The sequence below is a fragment of the Pleuronectes platessa genome, chromosome 19, assembly GCF_947347685.1.
Source record: "Pleuronectes platessa chromosome 19, fPlePla1.1, whole genome shotgun sequence".
In the NCBI taxonomy this organism is placed as follows: domain Eukaryota; kingdom Metazoa; phylum Chordata; class Actinopteri; order Pleuronectiformes; family Pleuronectidae; genus Pleuronectes; species Pleuronectes platessa.
The window spans coordinates 17,118,644-17,134,814 of NC_070644.1; the positions used below are offsets into that span (position 1 = coordinate 17,118,644).

A 16,171-nucleotide genomic window follows, 5' to 3' on the forward strand; every position below is an offset into this window, starting at 1 on the left:
GCCGTCTCCTGTGGCCCCGTCCTTGTAGCTACTGGTCAGACTGGTAGTTCTGGTCACTTCTGATGCATGTGGGTCCAGTGATGAGTTTCCCATACCACAGAGTGTACAAAACAATTACAGTTACACAGCAGGAAAATCTTAAATTAGCACTTTTATCTCATGCACTCGCATAAAAAAAGCTCTGTAGTAAACTGCTCTGAGATCAGAGCTGAATCTTTCTTATCTCAGTGCTGCCTCTAATCCCACGGACACTAAGATGAGCAAAGCTGCACATAATGTAAATGCATTATACATATTTTTCTGGCCCTCAATGGCACATATTTCATTTTAGATTAAGAAATGAAATATATTTTTTGCATTGGCTGTAATTACACAAAGATAAACTTTGACATTTAGGGACTTTGCTTTTAGAGGGGACTTTATCTTAGAGACACATGTACTGAAAAACAACACTGAGGCCAAACCTGCACAAATTAATGTATTATTTCTGGGTATGGAATCAAATTGCATATACTGAAATGTATCAGCTCCGATCTGGGTGATTTAAACTGGTACAATCGTGGCTTTGGAATCTGCAAACATCTTTCTAGACATAAATGAATGTGCACACAGATGCATAAACGTTCTGCCTGCTTGCATTTTAAAGGGCCGGAAGAAATGTCATCGGATCCATAACGAATTTCATGAACAGCCACTTCACGTCTCCTCCTCCTATAAGATCTCAGGTCTCCGGGGGAATTTAAACGCCACTGGGATCCTGACCCTTGTTCACAGAATTTGTGTATGCACGCACTTTTAGTTGGCTAGTGTCGGGGGGGGGGGGGGGGGGGGGGTTAACCAAACGCTGAAAGGGTGATTGAATGTGTAGCCTGGTGTCGTGGTTGTTCACGTCGTTGTGTTATTCCCTAGCACACATCATCATTATGATGTGTTGTTAATGTTGAGTGGTCCCAACAATAGTCCAATAAATTACTTTATGAGGAACCACTGACCTTCTTGACCTTTGGGGTTTCTGCTCTTGCTCTGATTGTGAGAATTGATGGCTGCTCAACAATGAGCCCCTCTGTCCTCCGGCAGACAGGAAAACCCCATTGACTCGATTGTATATTATTATGTTATTATCATCGGACTTGTGTTTGTGTTCACACACAGGCGTACACAAATATGAGCATGCATCAGCGCCTACACAGGCAGAGGCAAACACAGTGATACAAAAAATAGTACATGGAGGTATGAAGCCCCCCCCCCCCCCCCCCCCACACACACACACACACAAACACACACTGTGTTTATGTTGCTCAGGCCTGTAGCTCGCTGTGGGACAAATACAGGAACAGGATATTTACTGTGTTTCCTTCACTGGTTTATTGGTTCACAATAGTATCTTTTAACAACATAAGCAGCGTTTCTGTGGTGTTTCTTCTGTATGGGTTTACTCTCATGTCAATCGGGTCTGGATGTGTGTACAGTGGGAAGAGGGACAGGATATATAACACAAGTGGATGTTACGTGCAGAAAACCGTGTAGAATAAGAACTCTTCTTTCTCATAAACTGTGAAGTTGTGTTTGGCGCTGTCGTGGAATATAACTGTAGATTTTGCATAATCATGCTAATAAGGTAATAATGCTTGATTAATGTATATATTTACTAAGCAAATTTGTCCTTAAAAGCAGGAATTTAATTCAAATTGAGTATTTTTTACGTTGTGGTTCAAAAACATTTGTTAAACTTTCTGTTCCGTCATATTTTCTAGTTTTAGTGTCTGCAGCTTAAAGCAGGATTCACACATCAGCTGGTCGACTGAGCACAGTTGTCACTCGTGTTTTCTGAACAGGTTTCCCACTGTGTCAGAATCTCATGTGCTAATTGACCCATGATCCTATGGCTTTAATGCATGTGCCATACCTTATGTGTCAATAGAAATATGTTAATATTTGGACCCATACAGTCTCTGTACCAATAGATATTAATTCAAACCCAGTTCGGTTGGTATAGAATGTGTGATCTTCACGCCTTCCTTCAAGTCCGACTCTCTCCCTCAGCTTTAATCGCTCTCGTCCCTTTAATCCCACCAAACGACCGGCAGTCATATAAATCAACATGTTTACAGTGAAATGCTTCCAATCAAAGAGGACGCTCGTTAAGAAGCATCAGCAGACACCGCTGGATCTTTAATTGCCTGGGATGCAAGTGTGTGATGCATATTAATTACGTATTAACCTCGCACACAAACAGACACACACACACACACACGACTGCACACAGGCACATTAGTGCGTACTGCATATTAATTACCTTTTACCCTTTTGTGTTGTGCTTTAAGAGCTGCGTGGCATCAGAAAGACAGCTTGCTCAAGGGCAACACACACACACACACACACACACACATACACACACACTAATACCACCAACGCCGTCGACTCAAGTTGAATTCATAATAAGGAATGAAGCATTTCTGTCAACAACCATGACCATAACTAATCTCACCACAGACTTGTGTTGTGTATCTGTGAAACCAGGTTTCCATGTGTGTGTGTGTGTGTGTGTTTGTCCCTTCAGGACAATTAAAAGATTAAGGCGTCTCATCAATGGATCTCAACACCTGCGTCGTCACTTTATGAAGTTTAACAAATAACTTCTATACTTATTTATGGTTCTTAAAGATGTGTTATGTACTACACAATAATATCTCTAATACGTTGGCTGCCATCTTGACCATGTGCCATAGACTAACATGGAGGAGGCTACTGCAGCCAGATTAGACTCTTTGGCGACATGGCTGCAATATGCAGAGAAAAATATCAGTTTAATTCCAACAACCTGTATAATCCCACTGGGGGCAATTTATAGAACAGCTTCTACACCAAACTCCAAAAAACCTACACAGCAGGTAGAAGATATGAGATACAAGCGTCCTAATGAGGAATACGAGTATATAGAAATAGAACTAATAACAAAGTTAATTAACGTAACATATTTTTAGTACGTGGATAATAATCGCAGCTACAAAGAAAAGGGTCTATGTTCCATTTGAAAGACTTAAAATAAATCTATTTCCTTCTTGTGTGTGTTGATGTTCATAAACTTCACTGCCATTGGTTGTGTTGTAAGAATGCAAGGTGGAATAAAACCATTTCCCAGTGATAATGCACAAGATGCCCAGTTGAAGTAAAAGCAATAATCATTTAGTGAGGTGTAATAACCCAGCTGACATTTGAATGACATTCAGTCAACATGCGCAGGTTTTTCGCTCTTCACGCTTTAACACCGCCCTTCAGCTGTGGTTTGCTCGTCCACTCCACATTGAACTCTCTCTAATTTACACTCTGTGGCATTTTAATCACTTCATCCCAGTTTCACCTTTCAGACGACTGCTGTGACCTTCAGCTTCCCTTTCCCCGTGCGTGTGGTAAATCTTGGGATATGTAGCTGAGCAAAGTGATGGTCATTTACACTCGTGCTGCCACGTCATGTTTAATAGCACACGCGTGTAGTTAATTCCCGCACATGTTGAGCACGGGTTAATCTATTTACCCTAATTGGAAATGAGCTAGAATAATGATAGTAAATACCTAAGCATCTACTCGGTCGGTGGTTATTAGTCAACTTAGATTGAATTTCATTAGAGTCGCGTGCGATCGGAAATAAATCGTTCAGAGCAATTTGCACATTTTAATTGCAAATGTTTATATCGTTTCTCGTGATCGTCGGCAACTTCCAGATGAATGACATTTCCATGCATTACTTTTAATTTACATCTCATCTTTATCACCACGTGATCAGTAAATCTCTGCCTATGCTAAAGTGTGTGTTTGTGTGTGTGTGTGTGTGTGGCTCGCTCGTTTACGGCAAATAGAAAGGAAATAGATTTGACAAGACAAAGCTAAGCAGCAAATGCAAATATAAAGAAATAAATAAAAGTAATCATTGGGTTGATAGCTGAACGTACTGTTAGCAATTTTTAATAAACCCAACATTTTCGTCGCCACTATTTCTTTCTTGCTTCTCAAATCCACTATACATCCCTGTGTGTGTGTGTGTGTGTGTGTGTGTCTGTTTGTGTGTGTGTGTGTCTTTGTGTCTTTCTGTGTGAAATGAGCTGCCTACATATTTTTATGGATTTGGCCATGGGGCGTTTGGAGGATGGAGTCAAGGAGACGAGACACCAGACCACGATCATAAATCTGTGTGTAACCGTGAGTGTGAGTGAGTGAGGGAGTGAGGGAGTGAGGGTCAGGATCAGGTGTGTCCCACTGCCCTGGAAGCTGAAACCCACATATTACAGTGCTAACAAGAAACCGTCAGAACAATAGGTCCCCCCCCTACATATAAAGTAAATAAATAAATAAATATGCAAATTTTCCACATCTGGATAAAATGATCCCAGAAGACAAACGTTAGCGGGGGGGTTCTGTGGAGCGTGACTCATGTCATCGTGTCTGCTCAGTCAAAACTAGGCCAGGTCAACACACGTCTCAGAAGAGGTGTCTTGAGTCCCGGCTCATAATTAGTGTACTGTAGTGAACGTGTGGCATCCTACATGACAAACACCCCCATGAAAGGCTTCCTCCTCCTGTGTGTGTGGGTGGGGGTGTGTGTCTGTTAGTGTGTGTGTGTGTGTGTGTGTCTGTTAGTGTGTGTGTGTGTGTGTGTGTGTGTGTGTGTGTGTGTGTGTGTGTGTGTGTGTGTGTGTGTGTGTGTGTGTGTGTGTGTGTGTGTGTGTGTGTGTGTGTGTGTGTGTGTGTGTGTGTGTGTGTGTGTGTGTGTGTTACTGTTTGTGTGTGAGGAGGAGATGAGACTCTGAGCGATCCCAGGCAGAGGGAGAAATTTTTCAGGCCTAATGTTCCGTGACAACGGGCCAAGGTTCCGTCAAGGTGAATCAGAGCCACTGCCGCCTAACGCCCGGAACACACACAGACACACAAATCTTCCACTCCTCCTTTGTTTCGCCCTATCTCCCCATCCCCCCCTCGTAAACTTTCCTTTCTCAATCCTTTTCTCTTCTCCCCTCCGTTTCCTCTTCTTATCGTCTGCACCGTCTCCTTCTTTTTCTTGTTCTCTCCACCCCCCCCCCCCAGTCCTCTTACCTGACATTTAATTACGTGCTTCTTAATCACAGTCTCCCTCTGATTGGGCGATGGACACTCGGATGGACACAACCAACCGTCAAACCTTAAAACCTTTTGAGGACAAACTCAGACGAAGCACATCTCTTCTCTTTTGTCCCTTTCCTCTCTCTGTTGTCCTCACGTCCATTATTCCTCTCCTGTCCTCTCCTGTCCTCTCCTGTCTTTAGCAATACATGAAACCCAAATGTGTCATTTATAAGACAATATCTTTATTCCCCCCCCCCCCCCCCCCCGCGCTTATCAAAGCGTCCAATATCCCATTAGTGTTTCATCCCCCATTGTGTGTGACTGGTTGTATCTGCCTGCTGGAGGAAAATGATGCTGCGATAACAAGGTGATTGGTTGACTTGGGGGGTGCAGCCATGGCGACTGAGAGGCTGTTGATGTATTCCTGTGTGTTAACATTCGGAGTGAGTCCTCCCCCCCCCCCCGTCTACCTGTCCCACTTAGATCAGCCGTCTGAGTGTGCGCTCGTGTGGGAGGACAGATTGTGTCTGTTTCACCGCTTGTCGTGTTTGTTTGTATACGTCGCACATGCATAAGGGGGGGGGGGGGGCTCGGTGGGGACAATGTTGTGTAGCAGACACCGGGTGAAAAACTCTTAATCAGGTGCTGGTCTCAGATCAGTGAACTGGAGACTTGACTTTGAATAAGACGGAAAGTCCCACAAAAGGAGACATAAAGAAGGTTTCTCTTGACGGAGAGAGCAGAGTTTTGCTGGTTGGATAAAATAAATAATCCCGAGAAGAAATCAGACTTCAAAGTAAATGTTAAAAAATACAAATGTGCAACAATAAGTAGATTTTAATTTCAACTACAACGTCTCTGATGAGTAACCTGAAAACAAACTGAGTCACCCAGGGAACATTTTCTACCTCTGTTCTGCTGACCTCTTTTTTTTTTTAAGGAATTTAACACATTGTCCTGCTTTTTCTCTCCCCCCCCCCTCTTCTTCTTTTTACCTCTCTCTCCCCATGACCCCCTTCTCCCTCCTCTCATCATCTCTTCTTCATCCAACTCCAAACTCCCCACGGCCTCTGCCTCCTCCTCCTCCTCCTCCTCCTCTCTCAGTGTGCAAGTTGGGGTTCTACCGCTCGCTGCTGGAGTCGGCGTCCTGCAGTAAGTGTCCTCCGCACAGCGTGGCCCGGCAGCCGGGAGCCACCGCCTGCAGCTGTGAGGACGGATTCTACAAGATCGACTCGGACCCCCCCAACATGGCCTGCACGCGTGAGGATTCAGTACTTTTCTTTATTTATCGTCATTAGGGTTGAAAATTTCCGGGAATATTCAAAGTTGGAAACTTGCCACGGGAGTTAACAGGAATAAACTGGAAATTGTGCTGGTAATTTATACTAACTGTATTTACCTTGTCATATACAGACATATATATGAACATTTTGTTTTGTCATAGGCTGATTTGAGCCCTTAGGAAAACTTTGGGCACTTGACTGTATGCTTCTGCATCTTTGTGTCATTCTCAACATAGGTCTTTGCACAGTATTTGCAAATGTACACAGCCTTTCCTTCTACATTGGAAGGGGTGAAATGTCTCCACAAAGGAGATAGTGGAAGTGTTCTGTAGAATAAAATGAGAAAAAAAGCTTGTAAAAAACACTAATGCAATGCTAGAGATATAAATAGTTGGCCAATTGGAATCGTCTTTAATTTTTTGTTACAATTGATGGATAAATGAATAGAAATAGACTAGATGAACAGATGAACCATCCTCAATCAGCATGCTAATATATTTTCCCCATTAATATCATCAAAACTTACCTGACTAGTCCTGCACACTACAGCAGGCCTCAATAGCCCTGCTGTAGTGTGAAGGATGCTGGGACTTATCTGTGCATGTGATGGAGGAATGCACTGTGGAGGGTTGAAATTCAACGTGCAGCGTGTGCCGCATTCCATATATCTTTAGAATAGAGTTTTGAATGATGTTTTTGTTGCTCAGCGTTTAGTTTGTGTAATTTTTTTTTCAAAATTCCTGAGCTTAATATTCCCATGACAAGTTTTCCCGGAAATTTACCGGAAATGTTCCGCCCCTTTGCAACCCTAATCGTCATCACATTCACCAGGATGCTGTTGTGTGACACCACCACGCGTTTGTCTCCCTGCGTCTCAGGTCCTCCTTCTCCCCCCCGCAACGCCATCTCCAACGTCAACGAGACCAGCGTCTTCCTGGAGTGGTCGGCTCCCACGGAGGCGGGCGGCAGGAAGGACGTGCGCTACAACATCCTGTGCCAGCAGGTGCTGCCGGAGGGGCGGGGCTCGGAGGAGTGCGGCGCCAACGTGCGCTTCCTGCCGCGCGGCCTCGGCCTCTCCAACACCTCGGTGATGGTGGCCGACCTGCAGTCGCACACCAACTACAGCTTCCTGCTGGAGGCCGTGAATGGGGTGTCGGAGCTGGCCAAGGACCACGCCAAGCAGTACGTGTCCCTGAACGTGACGACCAATCAGGCAGGTGAGTTGCACCGGATCTGTCACAGGCCTCGATGTGAGCTCTGTCTTTTTTCAGCACCACAGCTGTACTGTCACAGCTGCCTCCTCCAAACAGGAATCATCACTTTGTCATGTTTAGTTTCTCCCTTTCTCTCTCACTGAAACTGCCACAGACCAACCTGCACTTTGGAGTACACCAGAGAATCAGCGTTTGATATTAAAGACGCCAGATGACTGAATTGTCACTTTATTTGTCCAACGAGTGTGTCGCTGTGTGAAGTTTCACTCGCGCTCCACCCCTGCAGAGACTGAGGGAACATTTCCACAGTGAGAAAGCTCCTTTTTTTTTTTTTTGTTCTTGCCTTTTGCATTCGGTGAAAAAAGAAGCCGCTTGTTCCCTTCAGTTAGTTCTGCACACTTCATCAAGGAGATTTGCGTCGTGTGCGTGTCATAATGAAAGCTCTTGATTTCCAGGCGGGTGCGTACCGGGTGCGTAGCGGGCGTCTCGTGTGGCAGCAGCTGTTATTCCGCTTGATGAATCTGACAGTGAGAGTTTACGTGTCAGCTCTCAGGCAGGGAAGCAGTAATTTCCTTTCCTATCAACGATGAATGAAAAGGAAAGATTTCACCTGTTGTCATTTTTACCTTTTTTGCATTTGTGTTGCTGCAGGTAATAAATTTATCCCACGCGATCCCAGAACACCTCGAAAAACCGTTAGAGGAATGATGAGTCACGCTTGAGCAAGGCACTAAACCACGAGTCCCACCGCACCTCCTCGTATCTGTGAATATCTTACGCTTTGTTAGCTTCCCCTTTAAATGGACATTACAGTTTCATATCTGCTTTGGGGAAAATCATTTTTATGTTTACGGGAGGTGTGAGCTGGTGTAGTTTGATTTTTATACGCTTGTAATGAAATGAGAGAAATGTGAGATGAATGCGCTCCTCCGCTCGGTTCCCATCTGGAGGGAGACGCACGGTTCACTGTGATTCAGTAGGAAGCAGTCGAAGGAGGAGTGTGGTGTGTGTAGCGTGTGTAGCTTGTGTTGTGTGTGTAGCGTGTGCAGCGTGTGCAGTGTGTACAGGAGGCAGATGGTTGTCTGGCGGTTCCGCGGCGACTGTCCTTTAATTGTGTTGTCACCGCGGCTGTCAGCAGACTGAGTGGATTACACCGGACTACACAACTCCCATTCAATTTATTGGAGTTGGATTAAAGTTAGCCAGTCAGTGGACCAAGGGGCAGATTAGGGATTAGGAAAGATTACACATGGCTGGCAGAGTCGCGGGGCTGATGGGAAGTGCTGCTCTTTGGCATGGCCGTGGTGCAGGCGGTGCTCCGAGGTGTGTGTGTGCTGAGGAGAGCAGTCGGCTGCAGATCGATGGATCAAAACGGGATTAGCACAGTTTTGATTGTAAAGCTGCTTAATTTGATCATAACGTTGGAATATATTGGAAATTACGCTAAAAGAGTAAAAGTGCAAACTCAGGAATAGCAGCTGTCCTCCCTCCTGTGGTGCACACACATTCAATCAATGCACAGAATAGAGCACATCATAGATTTTCCGTCTGGACACATGGTTATCATAATAATATGAGGACGGGGGTCTTGCAGTAAATTGTCGAGCGATTTCCAGGCGCCGCCAAAACAAACGGGACATGATGGAAACTGACGCTTCAGTTCAGTGGAAGATTACAGTGTAATAAACAGACGCCATTGGAAGATTCACAGGATTTTAGAAGAGACCAACAGAGGTTTTATTCATAAATCATATCACACATGATTTATACATTTATACTGATGTATAAGGTTTTCATATTTATCAAATGTCAGTGTTAAATCCTGTGTTCAGATCAGTGCATTCAGTTAATTAGATCACCATCGACTCGTAGACTGTCGATCTCTAACCTCCGCTGAAGATTTCCATTAAACTTACTCTCATCCAATTATAAACGTGATAAACTTGATTTCTCATCCATTTGAAACCAGCGTTACAAGTTGTTTCACAAAATAAATCACAAGTGGAATGATTGCAAATCATAGAAAAACCAGATCAAACTCAGCAATGCATTAAAACAAAAGAACAGCTGAAAGAACAATGATAACAAATTGTGTTTTTATCAGACCCACATGCACCAACCATGACATTAAGACTTTGTACTTCAATGAGTCAGAGGGGAAAATGTGTTTTCTGCATCGTTGTCAAATATTTGCTGTTTTATTTCTTTAAGCCCTCGAAGAATCTTCACTTTGCTCATCGCTGCTGATCCTGACGTTTGGTGCAAGGGTTGAATTTCAAGTGTTTTAAAAATGTTCCTTATGCAACATTAGCTAACCCCTCTTTATGTAACGCGGCACTGAAATAGACCAAATTTACTTAATCTAACATTCGATCACGGTCGATGTTTCCCTCGTCGTGTTGTGTTTACTGCAGCACGTTGAAAACCACTGAAGGTCACACATGTTTGTAATGAGATCAATAATCCCGGAGCCATAATGACTGTGATGAGCATCGTCTGATCCGGCTTCACCCTCTGTGCTGCAGAGGATGAAAGCTCCCGTGTTTTTGCCTTTTTCTTTCTTGTTGTGCTGGGAAGTGACTGCGTGTAATGACTGTGCTTCTGCTCGTCACGGTGAAAAAGACACACAAAAAAAATGAGATACTGAAACAAAAGCAGAGAGAGACGACGGGGCAACGGGGAGATGAGGAGAGAGAGAGATGAAGAGAGAGAGAGAGAGAGAGTCAGGAGGAATCCGCCGTTTGATGTGTGGGAAGTGTCACACTTGATAAGGGATCCGTGAAAAAAGTTGATTTCACGGTGTCCCTGTGAAGCCCTGCTGAATAATAAAGTGTTGGTAATCATGAGGCGGAGAGGTGAAAGGAAAAGAGGCGAGAAGGAGGAGGAGAGGAAGAACAGCGAGGTAGAGGGAGGAGAAACGATGGAGGGTCGGTGATAAAGAAAGAGAAGGTGGGAGAGAGAGAGAGAGAGAGAGAGAGAAAGGGAGAGAGATAGATTCACAGCTTGCAAACAGACGAACAGTTTTAAGTTAATTCCGCTGCTTTGATGTTGCCTTTCACACGATCATATATATTTTTCATGAGGTAGAAAGAAGCTGATGAAAAGTGAATCCTCAAACCAGCATCTCAGTTACATTGTGTTTCCTCGTGTTCTATATGAAAGCTTCGATTGGCATTCAGTCCAAGCTGTGAATATATATATATATACATATATGCATTCATTGATTTTCTGTGATATAAACCCTCTAATCTGTGTGTTTCTGGTCATTTGTTTCTCATGCTCCACAGTGTGGGAGCGCTGCGTGCTACTGGAATGCTAAATGCTCCCATACGTTGCTTTCTTTGCCATTAATTAAATGAATCATGATGCACTACCTTGTGCTCGTGGGCGGTAAAGTGCACAGCCCAGCCGCTCTTAAAGGTGCAGATGATGGATAATGGAATTAGAGCCTGAACTGAACTTATAATGGCAGAGGAGGAAAAACTGATAGAGGGATCAGAGAGAGGGGGTTGTGGAGAATATGGTCATTTGAAGACACAGGAGGTAGACGTCCTGCTTTTGGGCTCAGGAGGCTTCTTATATTTTTAACATGTTGACAAACAACATCCCTGGAAATCTATAAGAAGCAACTGAGCTCTCACTGACAGCCCCTCCAGATAATTTCAGGAGAATATCCGGAGTTCAGCACATGTGTGAAAGCAGCTTAAGTCAGAATCTGAAAACCCAGAGGCCGAGATGATGCTCTGCACTTTAACAATTCTCTGTTATCCTTCTTTAGTAGAAAGGCAACTCACTGTATGTTGGCTGCCTGTAATAGAATATGTAACATTAATAGAGTCGGTAGGTGGGATGTTAATTTGCAGAGGAAAGAAATGGGAGCAGCTCTACTTTACACTCCTAATAAAGCCATTTCTCTCTCTCTCTTTCTCTCTCTCTCTCTCTCTCTCTCTCTCTCTCTCTCTCTCTCTCTCTCTCTCTCTCCCCCCCTCTCTCACTTTGTGCCACCGTGAGTGTCTCTCTTTCATTCCATCCAAGCATCCATCTCCCTGTCATTCTCCGAGGATAGTTAGAGGATGACAAAACCAGATAGTTGAAGGCGCCTATTGATTTGGGCGATGCTTCCGACAGATAGTGGTCTGAGAAGCTTATGTTCTACACGGGGAGAACACATTGCTTTTATCTGAAGGCCGGGGCCGTTCCGCTGGAGGGCCGCACACGTCCATCCAATCACTCCCTGACCCCTCTCTTTGTGAAGTGGAGAAACGGTGTCACGGCTGCAGGTTGAGAGACGAAGTGGGAAAATGGCGGCAGGGACGTTAGTTATACGACCAAACATCAGGAGTTTGTGTTAACTTGTGTTGCCGCGATGTAGGTGCTCATTAGCAGATCCAACACCTACAGGAAGTGTTTAAACGAGTTGCTGTGATTCCACCGTCGTCCCCGCAGCTAATGTGAAAGTGTCGCTTCTCTCGTCTCTCACTTTTTTCCCATTTTTGTCAAACCACCCACTTTTTATCCACTCCCCCTCCTCTTCCTCCTCATCCTTCAGCCCCCCCTTCTCCTCTCCTTCGTCACCTCCCTCTCTCTCTCGGCGTCGGCGCGTCTCCGATCTGTCAGATCATACAAGGACTTGTTTGTTTTAGTCTCGGCGGCGGAGTTGTGGCACTAAAAGGCGTCGCGTTGTTTAGCGAATGTGAAGGACGCCCCCGTTGCCTTCGGGTGTGATGTATGGACGTGTTGCGTCTGTGGTGTGGGGCGTGTGGTGGAAAGAAGAGAGGGTGAAGGATGGAAAGGGGACAGCGAGAAGGAAGATGAGGACTTTATCAGTTATTAAAACAGTTACTTATTATGCCACAGTGATCAATACAATATGTAGATATAGCCACTTTAACAGTCTTTTATTCAAAATGATAAGAAAAGGATTTGCTGCTTTACTTTGTTCCTTTTTCTTGCTGTTAACTGAATAAAAGATTTATTTTGACTTTGGATTATACAAACAAACACTTGAAAGACGTCAGGGTCTTCAGCCTTGAAGCAGGATTAGGTTTCACTTCAGGTGAACTCTTGGTTTCCTGTGTTTATAAAGCTGCTTCACCTCTGACCCTGAGCTGCTGCAAGTTAAGATCAGTGGATCAGATCAATACTAACCAATCAGATCAGTGGAGAACAGTTTGCTCATCAAAACTACTCACTCAGTATTAACGTATTTAAATAGCCAAATAACCAGAATTCATCCTGGTGATGTTGAACTTGCCTCAGAGTTCAGGCCTCAGCTTTGGACATTCACACTTTTATGGACTGAACAATTTAATGGAAAGCAGATTATTCAGTACAAAGATATTTTATCACATCAAGTTTATTCATATAACCCAAAAAAATAAGTTCATGCATTAGAGACGGCTTTACGCTCTATACGCCCTCGTAGGAGTCTCTCTATTCAGAACTTTTGATTAAGTGGAGCAGAGCAAACAGCTTCTACTTTTGGAGGATTTAAACTTCGATGTTGGTGCATTGTTACCCAGTAAGCTGCTGGGAAACAGGCCGCTCGCTCTCACCATCACATCTCAGCCTTTTTACCATTAAAGCAGTGTGTGTCTCTGTGTGTGTCTCTGTGTGTGTGTCTGTGTGTGTGTCTGTGTGTCTGTGTGTTTCTGTGTGAGAGAGAGAGAGAGAGAGAGAGAGAGAGAGAGAGAGAGAGATTGGGTCTCTGGTTTCAGGCTTTTAAGATGTTGCAGATAACACTTCTGTGCGACCATCCACTCAGGATACAGTTACTGTGTTTGTAGCGATGATTTATTCCCTGTGGAGTTCTGCTGAGGCTATTGAAACCTAAACGGTGTTCACACGCATTCACACGCACACGCACAAACACACACACACACACACGGACACACACACACACACTGTAAGGATGTTGCCCGAGGGAGCATTTTGCCTGGTTAAAAGCTCTTTATGTGTCAGAGACTCTTCAACTGTCCCTCTGAGAGACGAGCCAATAGCTCAGGTTACAGCAGGACGGGTCGAGGATTAATGCAAACTCACGCTAGCTGAGCTTCTTCAGGAGAACAAATAACACAACAAGTTCTGTGTCTCAGACTTGAGTGAAGAATGAAAAACAGGGAAGGAAAAGTTCCGATGACCGATGGTTTTTTCTCCATGATATAAGAGCATTAAACTTTTATCCAACTACTTCTACAGACTCTATAGTCGTGTTACCCTGATTTCCAGCTGTGTCACCTCTGGAATGGGGGTAAAAACACGGGTTAAACTTTCCCCTCTAAGTTTTATTATCAATTATCACCAACAAGACAGGACAGTTCAACACCAAACCTTTTTGTTGGGGTTATATTCAGATGACGAACCACCTCAGAGCAACTTAATGATAAGATTAAATGTCATTTTGTGGTTTTGCATCATATTAACCTGCTGGATTTATTACTTTCCAAGCAAATTAGTGTTGAAATGTCTCTATCTTTATATCTTTGTGTGTCTTTGTGTGTGTGTGTCTGTGTGCGTGCAGCCCCCTCCCCAGTGAGTGTGATAAGGAAAGGTCACACCGAGAAGAGCAGCATCGCCCTTTCTTGGGCAGAGCCGGATCGTCCCAACGGCATCATCCTGGAGTACGAGATCAAGTACTTTGAAAAGGTACAATATATATTTAGAGATATACTACATATATATGCAAGTACACGCTCAACTAATTCAACCTTAGCTAGACTTCTACCAGGGGTGTGATCTCTCAATCACGACTGGACTAAAATAGCAGAGGACATTAATGTGTTATTTTTGCATAATTTGAATAAATGTAAAAATACCAAGTCTTGGGCTCTACATGTTTTAATAAACTGCATTTGCAGAAACTTTAAGACCAACATTGATCAAATTGGCCCAAAGAGATGCAGCTGAATATATGTTACCTTTGCCCTGAAGAGTATTTTCTATTCTTATCTGGCCTTTTAAACTTGGGTCCATTAAAAACGGCTCTTCAATGTACTCGGGTGCATATACAGCAATTTGATCCTTGTGTCCGGGTCTTTGTTCCCTCGCCCTCCCTCCTTTTTCTCTCTTTCATCTTCTGGTGTCTTCTTTTCTGGGAAGGTCAGAGTAAAGGTGTAGAGGAGACACGGGCAGGGTCTGTGGTCAGTGGTGAGCTAATGGCTTCTGGGCTAATGGACGGGGGGCATTTAGCTGTGTTTAAAGCTGATGTGGTTACAGCTGGGGAAACTGATCCTCAGACACACACACACACACACACACAGACACAGACACAGACACACACACACACACACACATACACAGACGGTAGCTTTGCCACAGTGATGCAACAGCCAAAGAAACAGATGCAGGCTCCAGATGCTAATCAAGAATCAAGACAACAGAAAAATATATGATTGAACTGCATTAACCCCCCCCCCCCCCCCCCCCCCCCCTCTCTCTCTTCCTCCCACTGCAGGAGCAGGACTCCAGTTACACGATAATAAAATCCAAAGAGACGGAGATGGTGGTGGACGGTCTGAAGCCGTCTTCAGTTTACATCTTCCAGGTAAAAACATGGAGTCAGACAATAGAGCAATGATAAATTATAACAGAAACACTTTTGTCTCAGAGTCTTGAGTAACATCTCTGGGTGGCGTGCGTGAATAAATTTAAATTAATTATGTGATATTCATTGTGGATATTTTCCATTACAGGTGCGAGCCAGGACCTCAGCGGGTTATGGCGCATTCAGCCGGCGGTTTGAATTCCAGACCAGCCCTTACTGTGAGTACACCTGAGAAAGAGAGAGAGAGAGAGTGTGACAGTACAGTAGAGTTCAGCTAGTACGTGTCACCCGCCTGCTTTGGAAGCTGCTTCGACAACAGATGCCAGATGTATTATAGTCTGTGTGCACGTGTACTTCACTGCATGTGTGTGTGTTTGTGTGTGTTTGTGTGTGTGTGTGTATCTAACTATTTCTGAATCCCTGTTCTTTGGCAGTAACTGCCACCAGTGAGCGAGCTCAGGCCTCCATAATAGCGGTGGCCATTACGCTGGCACTGGTCCTCCTGGCAGTGGTCGCTGGATTCCTGCTGAGCGGACGGTAAGAGATGAGTACACACCTGAACCGGCATGAACACACACAGTATGTTATCACACCTTCCTCCTGTGGGAACTCTGGTGGATGCCCAGTATGAGGGAGAACCAATATTCTAACCCCAGTATTTGACTTAGTGTTGGCAGCTGCTGTGGCTCAGGAGGTAAAGCGATTTGTCCATTAACCAGATGACCGGTGGTTTGACCCCAGCTCCTCTAGTCCGCTTCCCGAACCCGACACATTACCCACCAACATTTAGCACTCCATCGTCCATACATTAGAAACTGCCTTAATGTATTTACCAGCCTCCAGGCTCGTGCAACCTTCACTTAACCTTGTGTTGTAATTGGTGCGACCAGTTTTTCCTTTTCAAACATGCACACACATCAATGTACATGCGTGTATATGTACAATAGAGAAATTGTTTTAATGACACAGTTACCTAATAAAATATGTGAATCACTTAATCACTCTTCATTGTAAAATGGTATTTAACCATTAAA

General features: G+C 44.3%; 1 protein-coding gene across 2 annotated transcripts in view; it reads left to right on the plus strand.

The window, feature by feature from the left end:
• Positions 1-16,171, plus strand: part of LOC128425292 (ephrin type-A receptor 5) — a 46,501-nt gene that overhangs the window by 15,010 nt on the left and 15,320 nt on the right. The window contains exons 3-9 of one of the 2 annotated variants that reach the window (XM_053411841.1): positions 6,202-6,357; positions 7,259-7,597; positions 14,115-14,239; positions 15,048-15,137; positions 15,286-15,355; positions 15,412-15,414; positions 15,572-15,674. In XM_053411841.1, the coding sequence (XP_053267816.1) occupies positions 6,202-6,357; positions 7,259-7,597; positions 14,115-14,239; positions 15,048-15,137; positions 15,286-15,355; positions 15,412-15,414; positions 15,572-15,674 (886 nt within the window). The remainder of the gene's footprint in view (positions 1-6,201; positions 6,358-7,258; positions 7,598-14,114; positions 14,240-15,047; positions 15,138-15,285; positions 15,356-15,411; positions 15,415-15,571; positions 15,675-16,171) is intronic. The other variant, XM_053411840.1, reaches the window with a different exon arrangement.